The sequence below is a fragment of the Bolinopsis microptera genome, chromosome 1, assembly GCF_026151205.1.
Source record: "Bolinopsis microptera isolate Bmic1 chromosome 1, MBARI_Bmic_1.0, whole genome shotgun sequence".
NCBI classification, from domain to species: Eukaryota; Metazoa; Ctenophora; class Tentaculata; order Lobata; family Bolinopsidae; genus Bolinopsis; species Bolinopsis microptera.
This window is the reverse complement of record NC_087072.1, coordinates 20,991,132-21,014,419: the sequence shown is the minus strand read 5'-3', so window position 1 is coordinate 21,014,419 and position 23,288 is coordinate 20,991,132. Positions and strand designations below refer to the sequence as shown.

General features: G+C 38.2%; 2 protein-coding genes across 2 annotated transcripts; both read right to left on the bottom strand.

The window, feature by feature from the left end:
* Positions 1 to 67: 67 nt before the first annotated feature.
* On the bottom strand, positions 68 to 4,384 carry LOC134816133 (protein MIX23-like). Its single transcript, XM_063824902.1, has 2 exons — positions 4,230 to 4,384; positions 68 to 614 (listed from the first exon to the last, which is right to left on the bottom strand). The coding sequence occupies exons 1-2, from the start codon at positions 4,350 to 4,352 to the stop codon at positions 354 to 356; spliced, it is 384 nt and encodes a 127-aa protein (XP_063680972.1). The 5' UTR covers positions 4,353 to 4,384; the 3' UTR covers positions 68 to 353.
* Positions 4,385 to 4,436: 52 nt separating this feature from the next.
* Positions 4,437 to 6,411, bottom strand: LOC134816126 (delta-aminolevulinic acid dehydratase-like). Its single transcript, XM_063824888.1, has one exon. The coding sequence runs from the start codon at positions 6,218 to 6,220 to the stop codon at positions 5,225 to 5,227; it is 996 nt and encodes a 331-aa protein (XP_063680958.1). The 5' UTR covers positions 6,221 to 6,411; the 3' UTR covers positions 4,437 to 5,224.
* Positions 6,412 to 23,288: the final 16,877 nt, after the last annotated feature.

Sequence of the window (23,288 nt, the reverse complement as noted above, 5' to 3'; positions counted from 1 at the left end):
GATTAGATAGTTCTGGCACAAAATTATTGCATGCAAAACACATCTTCAAACAATAAAACAAAATTGGTGTAAAAATTAATAATTTAATAAACTAAAGGAACTTTAGAAATACACAGTAATACACTTAGCACTGATGGGGACAAACACGTGACGAGAATTAAAGCTGGATTTTATAAAGTAGTCAGATACGTTCGGTCACTAAAGCTATATCTGAACAAGGAATCCATAATTCAACAGTCACAAGAAAAAGGACCCCGGAGGCACTGGAAACATTGCCGTGTGATATTAGTTAGTGGAAAAGAAGGCACAGCTCATGTTTAATTGACAAATCTAATTCTGTGAATATTAAGGCACTACAAACTTGCATTAAAATTCATATAAGGGTTACATTTTGTCTGAAAGAAAGCGTTACTCCTCTCTTTCACAATTTTTTCAACGCTTGCTTCCTGCTTCAGTGATCTTATAACACGCTGGATGGGACGCTTCGTCTCGTTTGAGGCGGAGGCGAGTTTGTTCTGTTGAAACTCCAGACAACTGTTTATCATCTGCTCTCTTTGTTGATGCAGGTCCAGCAGCTCTGTCTTGAACTTCTGACAGTTTGTAGCTGCATCTACCTGAATAGTTAGATATTAGGTACACTATTAGACGGCCTCAACTTTAATGTGGATCTTGCTATGTGTTGGTTCAGCCGAATTAATTATTATATAATCAAGTTTATTTTTCTAGTGTAGTTAGTTTTCATCCGGCCAAACAATAAGCAACTTATAATGTACCTAAAAGTTAATTTGCTTCCTTATCAATATAGGCTATGGACCAAACCTATCATCCAACTAGTCATCAAGACTAGAAGTCAGAAGACAACGTGTCATCAAGACTAGAGGACAACATTTCATCAAAACTAGAAGACAACATTTCATCAAGACTAGAGGACAACATTTCATCAAGACTAGAAGACAGCGTGTCATCAAGATTAGAAGACAGTTATTGTTTGAGGGCAGCATCTTACTGCCCCCTGATACCGTTCTTTCTCCACCTAAGTGTCCAAATCTCACAAAACTTCAAAGTATAGGTGCTCAACGGTATTGATCAGGTTATATGCAGTGTGGATGGTATGCAAATATGGCCTTTAATAGCCATTCTTGTAAAATTAGGTAATCGTACTGTAGTGCGACACGTACTCTAGTGCGACACGTACTCTAGTGCGAAGTCCGACAAAAACACCCTCTGTCGCACTAGGGTACGTGTCGCACTACGATCCAGGTAGCGTACTCTACTGCGACAAAATATCCTGACTTATTTCCAAGTTCAGGTCACATCCTATCCTTCTTATGGACCATTAAGTGATTCGTCGGGTCGGTTCACGTCACTTATTTCGAAGTGATCTTGCGAATACGATTCGTCGGTTCACATTACGTGTTTCGAAGTGATCCACTGATCACAATTCCTTCGGGTCAGTTCAAGCCACGTATGCAGTGTGTGATCCACCGGGTAACTCGTAAGCAGCATATGATCCTCATTCCTATCACACGCATCGTATGAAGGTATATCTCCGATTTGGATAACAAGTTCATATGCTTGGGCCATATATAAGGTCACGATGATTCTACCAAAGCATCGAACAACATCAACATGTCTTCTTCAATCACCTTCATTCTTGGACGCACTACTGGTTCAAGAAACGTAATCCACGACGGATACCGCTACTGCCTGGATAAGAAGCGCGACGGCAGGACCTACTGGCGATGAACTGAGAAGATCTGCTCCGGACGTCTCAGTCTGATGAACGACACTACTGTGACCAGTACGAAGACCCATTCCCACCCTCCTACTCCTGCGCAGCTCTTCACCAAGAGAGGATGCTTCTTCCACCACAAGCAAGCACTTTGGAGGAAGATGCAGCAACATGACCTAATCCCGGAATACAACGCAGAGAACTCAGCAGTACGGAAGTACTTTCAGATGAGACGTACTGGATACCTGGACGCAGCTGAAAGCAACCCTTCCCCCGGAGATGGATTCCTTTGCTGACTAAATTTTTATTGAATGTGTAAAGTGTTTTGTCGCACTTTAGTTCGTGTCGCACTACAGTCCAGGTAGCGCACTGTAGAGCGACAGTGTCGGCCTTGAAAATTCTCTGTCGCACTAGGGTACGTGTCGCACTACGATCCAGGTAGATTGAATCCGAACATGGTAAAGTGAATTAAATTGCATGATGCATATATTTGAGTATACTATACTCAAAATGGGATTAGCAAAGATATTATCCAATAATAAACGATATGTTGACGATTTATCTATTATTAACTACCTTTACTTTCATAAATTGATTAAAGATATTTATCCTAATTCATTGGAGATGGAGCGAGCTGGTTCCAATAATAAAATCATTAACTACCTTGATTTAAATATTAATATTTCCACAGAAGGACTAGAAATATCAGTGTATAACAAAACTGATGATTTTAATTTTCATGTTGTATCCCTTACATTTCCTCACAGTAACATCCCAACCGAGGTTGGCTACAACGTTTTTTCAAGTCAAGTTCTTAGATATGGTAATGTTTGCACTAGATTGGATATCTTTACCTCCCATCTTCACAAAATATTCAAAATTCTAATTGATAGAGGATATAGCCGTGATAGACTGATTAAAGGCATTAAACGTTGTCTGAGGAAATATGATAACGTTTTCAGGAAGTTCGGTATTCTAGATGACCGTAACATTATTAAAGAACTCCCCTGATATCTTTTGATTTATTGAAACACGGGTACTAACTCTGCTAAACTGAACAAATTCTGAAACTTAGGTGAATAAGTGTACAACGTGCTAAACCGAAGTTCAGACTGACCAGTGAAAATGGGCGAGCGTACCAAGTGTCATTTTAATTAGAAGTTTTAGTCAGTGATTTATTATTGAAGCTTGTAATTACAATATCTAATGCTCCTATAAATACTTTAATTAATTGTTTGTCCCGTTATTCTTTTTCCTTCCTCTTTTCCTTGTCATCCCCTTTAGTTTTAAGATTCTTGCTATAAATGGCTACAGCTAACACTATTAATGCTAAGTACCAAACAACAAGTGGGAGGTGGATCGTTGGTACCATTAAATCGATTTAACACCGCAATTCCAGTCGCAAGCCTGGGACCACTACTAGCATAGTCACAACATCTACAAAGCTGCCATATAGCCTGACTGACAATTTCTCGACTGACTGACAATGTTTCTTCTTTTTCCCCATTTAGAATACAAAGATTAGTACATTTTAGCTTATGATTAATATTATATTTTTACCTATAGTTTACTTAGATATGGAATTTCCAGCGCCTTCAAATTCGGAAGATATTTATAAAATGCACCTGATTTTAAGATTCATCCAGTTCTGAGGGTTTTAAAGGTAAAAGCCAAAAACTGTTCTTGGTATACTAGTAGTAACAAATAGATAAACATCAAGTACTACAAAACTCGGTATGCTGATCCAAGTCACCAAACAAAACAAATTGCAGTGTCACTTTTGCATGTTTTTGCTCAGTCGCGTTGGACGATGGAAATTGTATAATGCATAAAATATATGTATATATGTATACATTGTATAGTTATAACAAGGTCCACGTTATAACGAGTTTACTCCTGAATAAGTGAATAGGGTTATTATTGAATCTCATGTCCTAATTTGATGAAAATACTACGAACTGGATTTACTTTAGATGGCCTGGTAATCATTTTAAATTACGTTGAACAAGCTTAATTGCAGCAAACGACCGAGATAAGATCTCTGCTTAATTGGCAGCTATGACTTTGCTCAGTCAAATTGTGAAGCAAAATGTTTGACATTTAAAAGTTAGTTTGGCTTTTAATTCTGTAGTGAAAGTGAAGGAGTAAAGAATTCACCTATAAGTAATAACCTCACTAATATTATAAGTGTCATATTAAAAGCCACGCACGTACCATCATTTCTGCAGATTTGTTTCTTGGAGCAGTTACAAAACGGTGTCCGAACATTCACGGCCACTTTAAATTGAAACTTCACGGCAATTTTTAATTAATTAATTGCCACTACTTTTGGCACTACTATGCCAAGGTTCACAGTAACAATACTTGTTGACTACTTGTACTTTAATACAAAAATCGAGGGGAAATTACACAAATAGAACAAATAACGGCTCATCTTATCACTAAATTTCGCTGGTAGGGACCAGAGCAAATAATCACTGGCCAAATAATCACTCACCTTATCACTAAATGATGCTGTTGGAAGAAGTGCATTAAGGTTGTATATCACCTTGTCGTCTTTGTCCCGAAACGTCGTCAGCAACCTCTTAAATTCATAGAAGTTATCACACGGCAACGCCATGTTCACCTAAAATATGGAATCATTATATTACATTAATTATAATATTTGAGCAGGTAACATCACAATGAAAGTAAAAGGATAATTATGAGGATAGATTAAGAGATATCATGTACTGATGGTTGAAGATATTATAGTAAACTTAAAACACTTGGAAGATGTAATGTTAATGATTTCTAACACATTGTTATACATTTAGAATAATATTTTAATAATTAAGTATGTATGAGATATTTGTTGTCACAGCAAAATAAAAATAAAAATAAAGTTAACGCTGGATAAATTGTTAGAAACTAGATAATATTGCTATATGGCCCTATTCTAGCGGGTAACTCTTTGGTAACCTGAGTACCTATAAGTTATTTTCTAGAATTAAAGAAGAGAGGCTTGCCATTAGGTGGCCTTTACGACTGACCAAACTTGGACCAAACTTTTTCGTGTGTTTTAAGGCCACTTATTGTCACTTTTGTTGCTGGTCAAATATCGTCTATGAACATCATAGAAGGTTGCTAATTAGTCAAGAGTGTTTATCTTTTCAATGAGAAAAACTTTTGTTAGAAAATGTTCACCTCAGATAATCAGTTAATTGGATAAGTCTAATTAGCTAATTACCAGAAAATAAAATGTTTCTAATGACTGCACCAAAGGCCCATTCGAACCAGTAACTTGCTGTATTATGATCTTAAGAAAAGTTGGTCAGCCGTAAAGACCACCTTATGGAACTCAAAAATGCCAAAGAAATCTCTGAAAGCTTATTGTCATTTTGTAGACAGATTTGTCTCTTCCTACTACCTACTATATACTATTACTATATACTCTTCATACCTAGTATATACTCTTCTCTACCTAGATAATACATCTGAAACCAAAATCTTTTAAGGAGTAAGAATCCCCCCATTCTCGTGTAGCCATTTTAAAACGACAGGAGTAAAATAACTTATTATAACATCAGCACCAGCACGCTTCATACTAAACAATGATTCACATACAATGCTTTTGAAATTTCCTGATTTAGTTGCATAGTCGTGTACCATGACATAGTCCCCTGACACTTGATACACAGCCAGCAAATGGTTTGGATGCCTTGATTTTATAGCATTGACAACATCCAAGTAGAACATCCCTGGTTTCACCATAACAATATCAGCCCCTTCCTCTATATCCCTTTCAGTTGTCAACTGCCCAAGTTGGGAGCTTCCTAAAGGTAGCTGATAGGTTTTTCTATCACCAAACTGAGGACCAGATTTGCAAGCATCTCTAAATGGGCCATACATGCTTGAAGAAAATTTGCTGCTGTAGCTCATTATGCATGTTTTGTTATCTCCCATTAACTTTAAGGCTGTTTTAATTGCTCCAATCCGATTGTCCATCATGTCACTTGGAGCCACTACATGGGCACCAGCCTTGGCATAGGTGCAGGCTACCTCGGATATTCGCCGAATAGAAGCAGCATTATTTATTGTTCCATCTGAATTGAGAATGCCACAGTGTCCATGAGATGTGTACTCACATAGGCACACATCACAACATATTAATAACTGAGGAAATTGTTCCTTTAACAGTATAATAGCTTTGACTACAGGCCCAACTTGATCATCAGCTGGAGCTCCAGTTTCATCTTTTGAACAATCTGAATTCAAAACTCCAAAAAGAAGAACAGACTTAAGACCAATTTTGGACAAGGGCAAAATATATTCATATAATTCATTGACACCAATCCTCAACATATCAGGCATGCTGGGGATAGGCTCCTTCGAGTCTTCATCTTCACTAATAAATAGTGGTAAAATGAAGTCATCACTTGTCAACCTGCTATTGCTGTTCTGCCATCTTCTTAATACAGAGTGTGAAATCTTTGACATGTGGTTCATAATGACTGAGTGCTGTCGATATCTGGTGAATAAATTGTTAAATAGATTATTTATTTAACTTATTATTTCTAGAGAAATAAATGAGTAAATATAAATTAAATACAGTGCAGCTGTTGATGTAAGATTGGCCCTACAATCTACAATCTGCATGCAGCTGTAGTATTCGACTTAACAATAATACTTAGATTTCTACGGATTTAACTATCTGAAGTGTCTCTTCTGCTTAATACTGTCATTATAGAGCATTATAGTCGAGCGAATTAAGAATATATTCTAAAAATGAAAACGAGTGGAAAGTGACCACAGGCTTTCTAGTTAATGTATAAAATTGGCATAAAATTGATAACTTAGCTTTACTGAAATGGATTTTATCCCAAGATAATAACAGATTCATTGATTGGGGACATGTTGTTATGCTTTCACCTCCCATAAAAATAGTTCTCAAATCAATAATTTAACCAAATAACCAAAGGAATGCATAAATTCGGTGTCCAAAAAAACCCCACTTTTTTTAAGTCAATTTGTTTTATTATTGTGACATGATAATAATTTACTATTACATCAGAGAAAGCATTATTTCAAGCTTGTATTACAATGGCCAAAATGACTCCATAGATAATTATGGTGGGGCTATTTTGGACATGACCCATTTTCTTGCTAAATATTACTTTCTAAATATCAAATTTTATTAATAAAGACTATAACCTACATCTAGATGCTTAAGTAAGCAATACACGACTCTTAGAAGTTTAGCGGAAAATGTCCAAATTGACCCTATGAAACTAGGTAACTGGTAAAGCACTAGTATAAAGAATGAACAACATACAATGATGGAACTGTATAACATGGAATAACCTAACTTAGGGGGATGATAGTTGGCAATAAATTATGGAATGAGTTGCCTCTTGAAATTAAGAATTGCATGTCACTGAACTCTTTTAAAGTGTATCTGAAAACGTTTCCTTTTAAACTTACTTACAAGTGTACTTGAAAAGGTCTCCTCCTAGTCGTTGGAGTGGCCTGCACCACATAGTAACTCCTTTCTCCAGTGTATTCGACCTCTCCAGTGAACCCTGTCTGTAGCTTGTTGTTCTGCACCTTCTATCGTGATGTTATCGACACCTGTGAAGATTGCTGCATCCTCCCGGACACATGACAACCAGTTTTTCCGAGGTCTACCTCTTGACCTTTTACCATGCTTTGGGATCCAGTGCAGAAGATAGTTGGGTATTCTTTCTTCTGGCATCCTCACCACTTGGCCAAACCATCGGAGTCTAGCTGCTTGTACGAAAGTATCAACAGGGGCGATGTTAGCCCGCTTAAGTACATCAGCATAATTAGATACATGATAAAACCATTTGATTTTCAGGATTCTCCTCAGACATCTATGATGGAACACCTCAAATCTTTTCATCTGCGTCTGTGTGGTATTCCATACCTCACTTCCATAAAGCAGTATAGTGAGAACAGCCGCTTTGTAAATCCTGATTTTAGTTGGAGTCTTGATGTTGCGACTGTACCATATACTGCTAAGCTGATAGAATGCCCCAGAGGCCTTTTGAATTCGAGCTGATAGTTCTTTGTCAATTGTTCCATTCCCACTGATGATTGCACCCAAGTAAGTGAAATTGCTGACCTGCTGTATTGGGAGACCTTCCACATTGATGTCCATAGTGTCGTTTTTAGAATACGGCCTCTGCGATGCACTTTTGCTGACAACCATGTTCTGTGTTTTGCCAGCATTAATCTTCAGACCCGCATAGGCACTGTATTTGCAGAGAAGGTCAGTGGTTTCCTGCAGCCCCTCTTTTGAGTTATCTAACATGGCCATGTCATCAGCGTAATCAGTGTCCAAGAGATGTTTCTCTTCTACCCCGGGGGCTGGCAGCTGTAATAAAGCCCCCTTGCTAATGACCTTGTTCAGTTCCATAAGGTATGCCGAAAAATTCAAACAAAAGTTGAAGACTGGTGGTCCCTGTATATCACCTTGCCCAGTACCCGAGTTGACATCAAACCAACCTGTAACCTCTCCATTGACCCTAACAGCACTAACTGTGTGAGTGAAGAACGCCTTCATAATTCTAATGTACTTGTCTGGTAAGCCATAGTGCTGCATACTTCTCCAAATGAACTGCCAGTCAATCGAATTAAAGTTGCCATAGTAAAGCCTTTAGGTCCAAAAATATACCCATTATGATCACTTAAAAACAACTCTAAATCAGTAGGCTGTCACTCTATTAATGCACCACACCGCTTCCTCCACTGCACTAAAAGTTATACAATAAATTCTACAATCCTAATTTTGTATCGTGATGGAGACCGGTGTCCATACAAAAAACTTTCTAGGTTGCCGTTTGGTGTGAGCAATAGCGAACAGCACGCACACTCCTTTGCCCCGTCAACCTATATCTAATCTTACTATATATAAAGCGAGACGATATATATGGTTCCGTGCCATTTTACTGACACCACGGCATCAACTTTAACGGGACTTTCCTCAAAAACCGTAAAAGATATACAACTGAAACTTTTTTGACTGGGTCAAATGCTTTAATGGCCTTCAAATCAGTGTGAAAAAATAAAAAAATTGGCCAAGGAATAAGAATTTTAGTGCCCAAAATTTGGACCCCCAAGTGGTGTCAAAAACGCGAATTAAATAGGTACAATAATTATTTTAGTCTCTTGAGTCTTGACACCACTTTATAGTAAGACGGGTTCCTGCTAGTCTATTTAAAGAGTGACAACCATACTACACATTGAATTAGGATTCCTTTAAATATCAAATTGATTTATTGTAAACTTGTTTACTCTGTAATAAATGGCATAAAATTGAATTTTTGTTTAACTGAATTTTTAATGACCTGCAAGTCTGAGCCTTTGTTGGGTGATCTTGGAGCTGACTTTGAGAAGTTAACTGTACAGGCTGTGGTTGCTGACATGGTCTCGATATTGATTGATGTTAAGGGCCATTCATAACATTTGCAAATAACAACCATCAACCATCCTCTCTAGCCTTTTCGTCAAAGTCTCGGAACTGTACAAAAACACACTCGACAAGTGCTGTAAACACTCTGATCTTGATAGACTTCCTAAGCTTATACTTTTTTCTGCGTGTGTGGCATGCAATGCTCCCTATGCTCTTGATTTCCCAACCCTGATATCACTCTCACTGTCTCTGATTCTAGAACCCAGATAGGTGAAGTCTTCCACATGCTCTATTGTACTGTTTCCCAGGGACTTGATGGAATCAGGGTTCACGATGTTCTGAGCAATGAATTTGGTCGGGACTGGTAATAAATATCATTAAACTGCTGTTGAACTAATTGAAGGTAAGGTGCAATATCGTTGCACAGTGTTTGTGATGGTGACCTAAAACATTATACAATTGAAAAGTGCGTGTGTGAGCTGTACTCACTGTACTGATTGTCCATTATCAAATGCTGTTTAAAGCGAGTTTTTATGGTAGTATGGTTGTTACCAGATGATGATGTTAAAAATTTAAATGTATACTTTTCTATTTATTGGTAGTTGTTCGAATGATTATTGTTATTTGTTAGAACTTGCAGTTGTAGCCGACTTTGTTTTGCTGCCAGAAGTAGTAATGATTTGAAATGGCTGTTGTATGGTGTCACAACTAGTAACTACAAAGAGTGACCTATTTTTGTAGGAATTGTTTCCGTACGTTAAAAAAAATGTATTAATGAACAAACCTTTACATTAATGAAATTCCCGGATATAGCATGTGTTTATATGAACTACATGCCGAACGCCGATATGTGTGGAGTGTGGTTACTCACTGTATATAATGCAGAGTTGGGAAGTGACTGAAAACATTGAAGTAAGTATAAAGTATTGAGGTTTATTTTGAATCATGTAAATAGCTTTAATATTGTGGCATCTGTGGAGTTATGTTAGGTATTATGCCATGTGGTGAAATTTGTAGAAGGAAGTGGTTTGCAGATTTATTTGTAAATTAACATCAAATTTCCCAAATCAGGTTTCGTTACCATTGGAAGATGTCATGTATATACTATGAAAAATGTGGAGTCAATTGTACACTGACGAAAGCTGCAAAACAACTGAGCCAGCTCCACAAGCACGACCTGACTGAAGAATTAAATCTTATTTGTCTGTGAATATTTCGCTACGTAGCTTGTCAGCCTTCAAGTTGATTTTGGTGCCAATCAGAATAACTGTACAGGCCCCAGCGACCCAGCAACTGGCAACACTCAACTCAGAGGTAGTAACAGCACTGGCACTTTTTCTCACTATCCCGGTTACAGTAGCCAGTGCTGAAAGATCCTTTAGCAAACTGAAGCTATTTAAAAACTCCGAAGCACAATGGGTAACTAAACGATACGATAGATTAAGCAGTTTACAGTTTAGCCATCATCTCAATCAAGAACTTAACAGCAAGACAACTTGACAAGAAAGAGCTGGCCAAATTTGATGCTCTTTCCAAACCTAAGAGAGTTGCTTGGAATATGAACTGTACGGTAATGTAAATATAATGTAGTATTGAAAAATGTAAATTGTTTTTATTTCCATACTTTTATCTGTTATTGCTACCTGTTAGATGTTGGTGTTTTATTTGTGAAGTATCATTAATACTACTATAAGTGACTGCCGATTAAATTGGGATCTAAGTTAAAAGTAAACATTGATGTCTAAAATTGCCACAAAATCAAAACATCCTCACGCGCGGCGCGAATTTTGTATACCACGTTTGTATAACAATTGCAATATCGTTATCACTTACCATGTGTTTTTAGCGCGCGCTGGCTGCTTGCTTTGCAGTATATTTAATTTTAGAATTTTACAAATCTTAGAACAGTAGCACGATATTTAACAACTTTTGGACCTTATTATACCAAGTATTTTATTACCAGGGGCGCCATATTTCTAGGGGGCGCCAAATTATGAGGAGGGGCGGCAGAATTTTGGCGCCCCCCTCTCACGGCGCCCCCCAGCATAGCGGGGTCTGCGGGGCCTTACGTTACGCCATTACATACCCTTTACCTTGTACCTTACTCGGGAATATTATTGCGGGTTAATTTATGACTGGGAAAATTAATGACCGGGAAAAATATGGCGGAATTTTCCAAAACCCACCAAGCATCAAAATGTATTACTATTAGTTTACCTTACTCATTAAGAAAACAACAAATTTCAAGAAAACAACAAATTTTTATTTAAATCAATTATAGCAACAATTTGAAAAACTTTAAAGCTCTTCTATTACCATGGAATATACTACGGGTATGGTGACTTGGGCTATTGAGTTGTTAAGTAGATTAAGATTAGTAAACCTGCACTTGCATTGTATATTTTATAAAAACTAGAAATTAGGCTTCACGGTAAAATGGAGAAGCAGGCTGATCTTGGAGAGAGCAGACCGTAAAGTTTACGCACCCACCAGGGCTACCTACCTACCCCAGTTGTTCTTTTTGGTTTATCAGCTTGTATTGTTATATTTATGGACCCCAAGTCACCACACTAAGAAGGAGTATGTAAAAAAAAAAAAAATAATAATAATAATAATAAATTAAGTTAATATCATCATATCTGTTTAAAACAGTAAAAGTCAAGTTGAGGATTGACTTTCCTAGTTAATTTAAAGGTTCAAACGTTTGGGAATATAATAATGTTGGTATTTGTATCTGCTGCAGCAATAATATCGAAATATCATTTGTCTAGAAAATTTTCGCCACTTCAATAGATATTGGGTCGGCAATTTGGTGAGTGAGTGATGAAATGGTTTGGTCTGTGATTGAGTGAGGGGCGATGTGAAAGTTGTGGTAAGTCCAGGTGTTATTATTGTTGATGGATTGAGATCCCAGGATGATACTTTTACAGCGTAATTTAACCAAAGCTACAGAAGTAGTGAGGATTTCCCCATTCTCATTTAGAATCCGTTTATGTATGCTATTCCACAATTTGGAGGCTATATAAAGAAAAGTGTTGGTTTTTCTTGGGAGGATTATGACATTGCTTGTATCACGTTTTGATGAGTCTATAGTACAATACAACGAGTATGGAGTGCGAAATTTCATAATTCGAAATATCTCAGATATACAGTGGTATTTGTACAAGTTTTGAACAGTAAGCAATTTTAGTCGATTAAAAATGGGCTTGGTGTGCTCTTTTTCGAAAAAAGCAGCTCCTAACCTCTGTTTTGTATAAGGTCTGGCTCGTGCACAAGTGGCATGTTTGTCGAGGTATGCATTTAGGTCTCCAAAAAGGATTCTTATACAACGTTTCTGAGTTATGAACAGCTTATCGTTTGGTTGGTCTTTGAGAGCTGAGCCCCAAACACTTATTCCGTAAGCAAGATGTGATTCCAATAATGCAGAGTATATTTTTTGGTAGTGTTCCCCTGGAACTGAATGTTTAATCCTGTTAAGTGCTCCTGTAGTGGATCTAATTTTTTTTCTTAGATATTCTATATGTGGGCCCCAGCTAAGTTTTTCATCAATTACTACACCAAGAAATTTGGTGTTGCTAACCTTGACAATTTTGTGTCCATTTATAAATATTCCTTGTGATTTGTCATGTTCATTGGCATACGGCCTAACCCTGGCGCAGGTTTCATCAGATTCGTATGCAGGTAGAAAATGTATGTAGCAGCATTTAGACATATTTATATGTAAGAGATTACTTCTCATGAATTTGCATACGAAATCAAGAACTTTATTGGCCTTCAAGTATGTTGCTTCTTTGGACGGTCCAGTGATAAATATATTTGTGTCATCAGCATAGAGCACAAATTTGCATTCATCGCCTTTGTAACAGTTTATTATGTCGTTCATATATAATAAGAAAAGTAGAGGGCCTAGTATGGAACCTTGGGGAACTCCATATTTTACATTCATAGTCTCTGATGTAGTGTTGAGAAATGAAACATACTGTGATCTATCGGATAAATAGCTTTTTAGAAGTCCTAGAGCTAGACCTCTAACCCCATAATTTTCCAGTTTCCTCAGGAGAATGCCATGGTCAAGAGTATCAAAAGCTTTGCTTAGGTCAATAAAGATTCCTAGAACATGATTACCACTGGATGTTGATGTTGTGATTGAATGAACTGATTTGTGGAGTGCATGTGAGGTTGAGTGGCCTTTTCGAAAACCAAATTGTTCATTACTGAGAATGTCATTAGCAGTGAAAAAGGTATAAAGCCGTTTGTATATTATGACTACCCTATATAAGTCTTTGGTCAGAAGCCTACTAAAGTACTGTTGTCCGCTGTGGGACCCTGTTAAGGTGACTGAGATCCAGCTTTTGGAGGGGGTCCAGCGAACATTCACCGATCGTATATGCGGTCTGGAAAATATGAACTACTGGGAGAGGCTTTCATATCTAAAGCTGATGTCACTGCAGCGCAGAAGGGAACGGTACACTATTCTGATGATGTGGAAGATCCTTCACAATGTTGTCCCCAATTGCAGCAATATTAGGTTCACAAAAACATCCAGACATGGCACCCGAGCAATCATCCCTTCCCTGTCTAGGTTGAGTTCCTCGAGCAACCAGACACTCTATGACAGCTCATTTGCTGTAAGAGGACCAAAACTATGGAACAAAGTGCCTGATAGTATTATTAAAGCTGAAGCTACTTTCGAGTCGTTTAAAGTTAGTTTGTCCAAGTTTATTGCTTTGATACCGGACAACCCTCCGAATTCCGGTTATAGCTGCAGCTCGTCTAATTCCTTGGTAGACTACTCGCCATCGAGGTGGTCAGAAATCTGATGACCCTTCCTGCTAGGCTACGAGGATAAACACAACCAAAGTAACCAAAGTAAGTTAATAGGCTAACATCACACCCTTTCTTCAAAAGATAACTCGTCAAGCACAGGGGGAGCTGAAAGTAAAATACAATTTTACAATTTTTAAGTAAAATACAATTTTAAGTAAAATACAATTTTTATTTTCCACAGAAGAATCAATACATATTGAATTATAAATATCCGATAATTCCATTAATAATCATTAAAAGTTGCTTTGTCATTTGTAAAATCAAAAACGAAAAGCCCCACGCTGAACGCGCGCGGCATTTTTTCTGCAGCTGCCTAGCTTCAAGCTTGTAGCCGCTAATATCAAAGCCGCCGTGCGCGCCCAGCGCTGGGGTGCATTCTCATTAACAATTAAACTTGGTCAAAGATATTTATATACAATTCCTAAATTAAATCAATAATCATGTTAATATGAGTATTCAACACTACTCGACAACAAATATTTGCCGGCCCATCAACGATTCAGTCGCCGAAACAAAAATCAAATGTTTGCTTTTAAGTTTCGGGGACTGTTTGAACTCAGTACCATATCCGACTAATCACACTTTATAATGGTTAAAATACAAAGTAAAAAGATTTTCCTCGATGGGCCGGCATTCGCAACCGCGAAACGTTTTGAGTACGACAAACGATGACACCACCACCAGCCGTTAATTGATAAGTCCATGGGTGACGGGATAAAGTTAAAGTAAGATGTGTAATTTCATATTGCCTATCACCTATCACCTAAGTTACTTTGCACATACTGCTTCTAGTTACACGATAGCGATCTCAGTTCCCAATAACGTGTGACCCAACAGAGGGGATTGTGGAAGGACACGTACATTTTTCATTAACACGTGCCCTGATTACCCCCTCCGTTGAGCTACTATACGGGGAACGTTGACCGCCAGTCTGTAGTCAGATCGTTAATAAATTATACTTTAAAATTGGTTGCCGGGTGATGGTGTCAGTGAGAGACGTTAAGTTAGGTGAACATTGGTACAAAAATATAATAATTTAGCAGTTTATCTCAAGGTTAAAATCACTATTTGTTAAAGTATACAAACAGTTCTATTCAAAAGAACAAAGTCCGAGAGCAGAGAGAAGATTTGGAGACTATACACGCATATGTGGGGTTTAAATTTGGTATTAGTAATGTTAGGGTTCGACCAAAATGTTGGTCGGTTGGTTAATATGGAGCAGTCACTGTCATTAGAATTATCAGATTAGGAGCAACAATTAGAATCAAATTGGACATATTGAAACCAGGTTTTCGATCAAACGCTGCCATTTGTAGTCAAACGTCGCCAACAGTTGCTCCCGTCCAATGAAATCGCTGCATTATGTAAGCCAAGCTTCGCATACGAATATATTATATGTAATTCAATCATGCATAATGTCTTGCAAAATACAGCGATTTTATTGGACTTAACGGGTGATACTCGTAAAATATTTGTTCCAATTATTACTTCCAATCAATGCCAGGACCGTCGACGAGTCCAACCCGGTGCGCGTCCTGGTAGGTTATAAACCTACAAAAACGCACCTACTTGCGCGTTTTAGAGGGTTCAATTACGCGAGGCTATGTTCATGACCATAATAGCCGGGGGTCCCCAGGTAAGCAACGATAAGCGAAATGCGCTACTGGGCCTTACCGAGCCTTACTAGCCTTACCGAGCTGCGATAAATTGACATCGTCAATTAAAGCAAAAACCGAACCTTGAATTTATAAATTATTATGTTTCTATTGCTAGGTGTTTAATTGTTAATTAAATTGCGCGCACGTCATTCGTACCGCTTTTACGTACTAAATCGCTAGCCCAAATTTTAAGCACATTCTTGTGAAAAGGTCCTTTGGGTATGAAATTGATCTAAATCGGTGTATTTTTGGACGCTGATTCCGAATCACCCCATATGACGTAAAGTCAACATGCTTCCCTAAAGAGTTATGGGCGAACAACCGTTTTGGTCACGTGACAGGCTAGTAAAACATTACCGGGGACCTCAGGCTATTATGTTTATTAACATTAAGAGATTAGGCGGAATGACAGGCTGAGCGCGGCCCAGTAAGTAAATTAACATGAGTTCGATTGTACAGGGCTCATGTTAGGGTTAGGGTTGTGGTATAAGGGTTATGGATAGCTTCGGGGTTATGGTTAGGGTTAGGGTTGAAAACCATAAAAACCAAAGTCACGTGAAATATTTGGGCGAGCGAATTAGTAAAAGCCCATTTGCACAGTTCTTCATTGATGTGACAGATTTTAAAAATACATTATTCTGTCATGATCTCTGTTATTTTATTGAATCTTTGAAATAAAAGATTAATTGAGAAAATTTACTTTAAAAAGCACATCATAATTTTACTTTAAAAAACGGAAAGTTTTGAAATTAAATACTTTTATTGAATTTATAAAGGACAATAAGTCAGTTTGCAAACGGGAAGAGAAGCAAATACGTTCTTCAAAAAGTTAGCTGATAGAATGTCTAGAAAATCAGGCTAAAGATACATTGAAGCGATTTAATGACTATTATCAGGAAAAGAATAAGATTTGACTTATTAAAAACGACAATTATTGTTCTAAGAGGAGAAAGAGGGGTAAAAAGTGGTAGTATAGTTAAAATATCAGATTTAGATATTATCAGATTTAGATACTTAGAGCCAACATTGAATTGGCTACTTTTACTACTACTACAAAGGGTTTTTATGAAATTTTCTAAGATTTTTTATTTTTTAAAATGCGTTGGAAAGAGCATTTTTTGATGTAAGAGTGTTTCGCGCTCCTGCTCCAACCAACGCCGCTAAACCAATTCCTATGATGTATTTGGCTCACGAGACTGAGAAGAAAAGAGCATATAATGCAAGGGTCCTAGAAGTGGAAAAAGCTACCTTTACACCTTTAGTTTTCTCCACAACAGGAGGCATGGGAGTCGAAGCGCAACGCTTGATTAAAAAGCTTGCACAAAAGATGGAATCTCCAACGGGTCAGCGTTATTCAGACTCAGTTACATATCTTAGAAAGCGCTTGCGCTTTGAGGTATTAAAGACAACGGTTATTTCGATAAGGGGGGACAGAGGGCCCAAGTTGCGATATAAACCAGACAATATTGAAGATTTAGATTTAAATATTGAGCCCTTTGGCTAGAGAATACTTTCTTGAATATTTTCGATAGTTTTTAATATTGGTAATGTTAATGAATTGTAATTGATTGATATAAATCAAGAGGCTTGCATATAATGAACATATTGACACGGGTGCAGAGTTGAGTCTGTACGGAACCTAGTAGTTTCAGATCCTTGTTTAACTTGCCGTACAGCAAGGTCATCCACTACTTTAGCCCGGCGAGGCACATAACTCCCTCTACAACTCCATGACAAATGTTTCATATATACTAGCCGAGTTCACAAGAATATATCCTTGTGTTTGAGAAGAGCTCGTTAGAACTGCTTCCTTTCCCTTCAGTATCCCACAGTCTCTCGAATATATGTAATATTTAGGCCCGTGGCCAGTTTTCATTCATTTTAAACTTTTATATTGAATTTTTATATAGGGTTATTGTTATATTATGTGTATATTGTTTGGATAATCTCTTTATTGTTTGCAACAGAGGCGGCTATTGAGGGCGTCCAGGCGTCCGTGGACGCCTTAAAATTATTATCTGGTGGCTGGTGCTTAAAATAGTTCAAATAGTAATTAGTAATAGTGTTAGGAAATAACAAATCGCAAAATATAAAAAATTTGTTTCACTAATGTAAGCGCACGCATGATCTTCGTGAAATTTTGTGTTGTAGGGAGTCCAATCCTACCTCTGGACTACTCAGCCGCGCAGTTTTAAAGGCCTCCCCCAGCCTCGGATCTTAGGATTAGATTTGCAAAAATTCCTGAGACACAGGTGCAAAAGTTAAGACAGCAGAATAATCCTAAGACAGCAGAATAATCCTAAGACAAAATTTAAGCAATCCCGAGACAGCGAAAAAACCTGAGACAAAATTTAAGAAATCCCGAGACAGCGAAAAATCCTGAGACAAAATTTAAGAAATCCCGAGACAGCGAAAAAACCTGAGACAAAATTTAAGAATCCTGAGACGCGCGAAAAAACCTGAGACAAAATTTAAGAAATCCCGAGACAGTGAAAAATCCTGAGACAAAATTTAAGAAAACCTGAGACAGCGAAAAATCCTGAGACAAAATTTAAGAAAACCTGAGACAGCGAAAAATTTTTAGATACAATTTATACAATAGCCACAAGAATATACATGGATATTACATCTTTTAATTTCTTGCAAAGAATATAATATAATAGTTTTAATACTTTCAACACTACTATATAACAAATAATTTGAGGACCCCGAACTCAATTTTGATTCTCTACTGACTCTGCTGATCTGCACTGTTTCACTTTGTAAAAGAAGTGCGCAATGATCGGAGAAGGTGGTTTTGATGATGAGGGTAACAGGTCCTCAATCTCGTTACAGGATGATACGCCAAAGAATGACAGGAATGTTAGCGAAGATATGTTACCCCCGCAACGTTTCACACCTATCCTGAACTCATCCACATCCTCTGAAAGTACTCAACAGCGACAAGGTAACACTCTTCAATACCAGTTTGCCTACATCAAAGACGGCACTTGTAATACCTGTAATGATGTTCAAGCTAATGACACTGCTCTTACCTGCTTTTTGTGTAAATCGTCATTTCATGCTGTTTGTCGAGATGCTGATAAAGATAGGATCAATAATGCTGTAATCTGTCCTCGCACTTTCTTCAAAGCATACTCCAACAGAAACGAAACCAAGGGTGTTAACAGTTCCAGATTTGGGACTTTTACGTTTGTGTGTAATGTCTGCAAGACACGCTCTGAACAGAACTCCGCAGTCAGTGCCGAAAGTAAAGTCGACCTGATTGACAGGCGAGTAGATAATCTGACCCAATCTATGGAGGACATGAAGGGTTTACTTATGAAAGTTGTGAATATGAAAACATCTCCGGACAAAACTGAAATTTCTTCTCCTCCATCTCCAGCACCAGTTGCCCCTTCATATCGCTCTGTATTAATCATGTCCAGCAAAACACCAGAAAATCAAGCAAAAGATCGCCAAGAAGAAGTTGACAAAATCATCAAAGACAACGCCATTCATGCTGACAAACGGTATGTCAACAAGAATGGGGACATTGTGGTTGTGTGTCCGACAACAGCTGACAGGGAAAATCTTGTCAAGAAAGTATCCCAGCAACTTCCAGATATGAAAACGCACCAGCCACCAGAACGTTTGCCCACAATCTCTGTTGCTAACCTTGCTGATAATTATTCTGAAGAAGATCTAGAAGACCTGCTCCTTCAAGCTCACCCCAACATTAAGGCATTAAAATCCCAGGGTGAAACATTTTCTGTACTAAAAGTTAAACCTCAGATCAAAAACAGCAGCAAGCATCAAGCTACTATACGAGTTAGTAACAATATCAGGAAAATCATAGAACAACAGGGAGATCGGCTATACATCAGTTCGTTTAGTTGCAAAGTTTATGATCAATTTCATGTAAAACGATGCAACAACTGCCAAGGTTTTGGACACTACAGGTCGGAGTGTGAATCAGAAAAAGCTATTTGTGGTTATTGTTCCAAGAATCATACGTCAGAAGATTGTCCAGAAAAGAAAACTAATAGCATTATTTCATGCTGCATTAACTGCTCTAAGGGCAAGTATCGGGATGAAAGAAACACACACACGGCATTTGATAGGACATGTCCAGCTTATGTTGCTGAACAGCAGCATCTCCGCAAAACTATCAATTACTACAGTTCAAAAAACTTGTAAGCAGTGGTCTGAAATCCTCTCCGGCGGAGATTCTTGGCTGTTGCTGGAATGTGAGATCTCTCAATAATAAGATTCAACCAATCATGGAATCTATAATCGACCAAGGAATCTCTGTCCTTTTTGTCACTGAGACTTGGCTCACCAGCATGAAGAATGATGTTACTGCTACCATCAAGTCTTACGGCTATAACTTGATTCACTACATCAGGAAAGACTCTGCTAAATGCAGAGGCGGAGGAGTTGGAATTATTTACAATTCAAGTGATTTGAACCTTACTCCTGTGTTTGATAAGTGTGGAGATACGTTTGAAGCAGTTTTAGGCAAATTTCGAGACTCATCGGGTGATACTGTCCTCTGTGCTTGTGTTTACCGACCAGGGTCATTGACTGATGTATTTTTTGAAGATTTGGATGAGTTTATTGGGAACATATTCATGAAATGCAAGAAGTTTTTAATCTGTGGTGATCTTAATATTCATTTGGATGATCATAAATCAAGAAACACGGCCAAACTGACTGAAGTATTGGCCAGCTATGGACTGCATCAATACGTGAGAGATCCAACTCACAACAAAGGACATATTCTGGATGTTGTAATCTCCTCCCATCAGATAGTCAATCCAAAGAGTGTCACAGTAGACTCGCACACCTCGGAAATGTTCCCAAACTGTGACCATTTCCCGGTTACTTTTAGCCTCACAAAAACAGTTGCAAGCAATCTCAACAAGAAAAAAGTTATCACATTCAGAAATGTCAAAGAAATTGACAAAAATTGTTTTGCGGATAATCTTGCTGAGGAATTGGTTACTGTAATGGATCCTGAGGGTCTATCACAAGCTGAAATGCCGTCATTTGAAAGCCGCATCAGCCTATACAACTCTAAGTGCCTAACTGTGCTGAATAACCATGCTCCTCTCCTCACAAAGGAAATCAAAGAACGTAAGTCTGCCCCTTGGTTCGATGGTGAATATAAAGCACTTAGAAGCCAAAGAAGAAAAGCCGAGACAAAGTGGAAAATCTCCGGATCTTTAACTGACAAGAAACACTATGAATCAATCAGAGAGCAGTGCACAGAACTCTCAGACAGGAAGAAACATGAGTTTTTCAAAGTCGAATTCATAAAGCATTCCTATTCTTCTAAGAGTCTTTTTAGATTTGTGGACACCTTTCTTGATCGGGATAAAAGCATTGTGTTGCCTTCGTCGGAGTCTCTCAAGGACACAGTCGAAAACTTTAACGTATATTTTCAGGAGAAAATAAAGGCAATACGAAATAACTTTGATCATGTGGAGTCTGACGATCAAACGCCCTCTTACTGCGGAGAAAAACTAGCTGAGTTCTCTCCAACTACTCTAGAAGAACTAGAGGAGATAATCAAGGCATCTGAGATCAAGTCTTCTTCAATTGACCCTCTACCTGCAAACATCTTTAAAGAAAACCTTGAGGTTCTACTACCCGTCTTAGTTGACATAGTAAATGCTTCATTATCTTCTGGCAGTATTGATGGCGCTAAACTAGCTCATATCACACCCCTGATCAAGGGCCAGGGATTAGATAGTGATAATCTCAAGAATTACAGACCAATATCTAACCTTAGTTTTGTGGGCAAGTTGATAGAAAGAGTAGTGCTCAGGCGTCTAAATGAACATCTAGAAAACAACAACCTGAACATCCCACAGCAGTCTGGATACAAATCAAAACACAGCACCGAGACTCTGCTTGTGAGAGTTGTTAACGATCTACTCATTGCATCTACAGAAAGCAAGGCAACTGTTGTTCTTCTCCTAGATCTCAGCGCAGCTTTTGATACAGTTGACCACTGCAAACTACTGAACATCCTCAGAAATGAGTTGGGAATAACAGGGACAGCTTGGAAATGGTTCAGCAGCTTCCTCACAGGTAGATGTCAAACGATTAAAGTTGGAAATGAGGAATCTTATGAGATAGTGATTAAGTTTGGAGTCCCACAGGGCTCTGTGCTGGGTCCGGTCCTGTTCAACATCTACATTCGCTCTTTGTACTCAGCAGCACATGATTTGAACTTCTCCATCCAGGGTTACGCCGACGATCATCAGCTGTATAAAAGTTTCAAGCCAAACGAGGAGCCCACCGTCCTTATCAACGATGTTCCCAAATGTTTCCAAGAAATTAATGACTGGATGAAAAAACATTATCTACAGCTCAATGCAGGAAAAACTGAGATTCTTGTCTTTGGGACACCGCTTGTCCTCCAGCAGCTGTCGATAGGGGGCGTGTTTGTTAACTCTGAGACGTGTGTCAGGCTGTCACCTGTTGCAAAGAACCTCGGATTTCGTCTCGACTCTCAACTAAACTTTGGTGAGCAAATCAAGCAACTTAAAACATCCTGTTTTCTGAAACTAAGAGACCTTGCTAAGATGAAAACATTCCTCACAACCAAACAGATGGGAACACTGACTCAAGCAATTGTAATCTCATCGCTTGACTACTGCAATGCACTTTACTATGGTTGTAGTCAAGCCTCAATTACGCAGCTGCAGAACATTCAGAACCGAGCATGCCGTCTGGTTTTTGGATTAAAGAAGAGAGACTCAGTCGAGGAGAAGCTCAAATCCCTTCATTGGCTCAAGGTGAAGGAGAGGATTGAGTTTAAGTTATGCTTACTGATTTTCAAAGCAGTCAATGGTGTTGCTCCTGCATATCTGTGTGATCTAGTAACATTTGTTAGTTCGAGTAGCAGAAGAACTTCCTCCTTACACCTACCCGTCGGATCTACAAGATCACACCCAAGAGCGTTTCAGACTGTTGCTCCGAAAATCTGGAACCAACTACCAATTGAAATTAAGACTTGTTCCGATGTTGATCTGTTCAAAACATTATTAAAAACTCACCTGTTTAAGAAAAGTTATGGCATGAGCGATTAATTGACAATATAATAACTTTATGTTATTTGCTTAAACTGTTTAGGATGCAACCTAATGTCATGATCTTTTTGAACTTATTAGCAATTAGACTGTTAGCTCGCTTCACAAGCATGTCATCTTCGTTCCAAAACTTTTTATGTCCTATGCATACACTCCTTGATAGTTATCTTGATCTAGTATCTTTGTTTCACACAATAGAGCATAAGTTTTGTGGTTTATCCACTGGGCTTAGAGTTTGTGTTTAAGCTACCAAATTTTATTATTATTATTATTATAATAAATACAATATTACTAGGTATAGTAGGAATGTCAATAAGTCAATAGAATTTGTCTGAAACCTCTATGTGCCTGCTAATGAAGTGAGTATCCCAGATCATATCTTTACAGGTAGGACTGTATAATGGGGGCCCGATGTTATAGCGGACATCATCTCCCCCCCCCCCCCCCCCCCCTTACCCCTTCTTACCCCCAGTTCCATAGCGGATATTATGCCAAATTATTGGACGGAGATCGTCAACTAATATTTCTTCGGATATTTCTCCGGTTTGCAGTTCCATAACCTTATCCGGAGACCA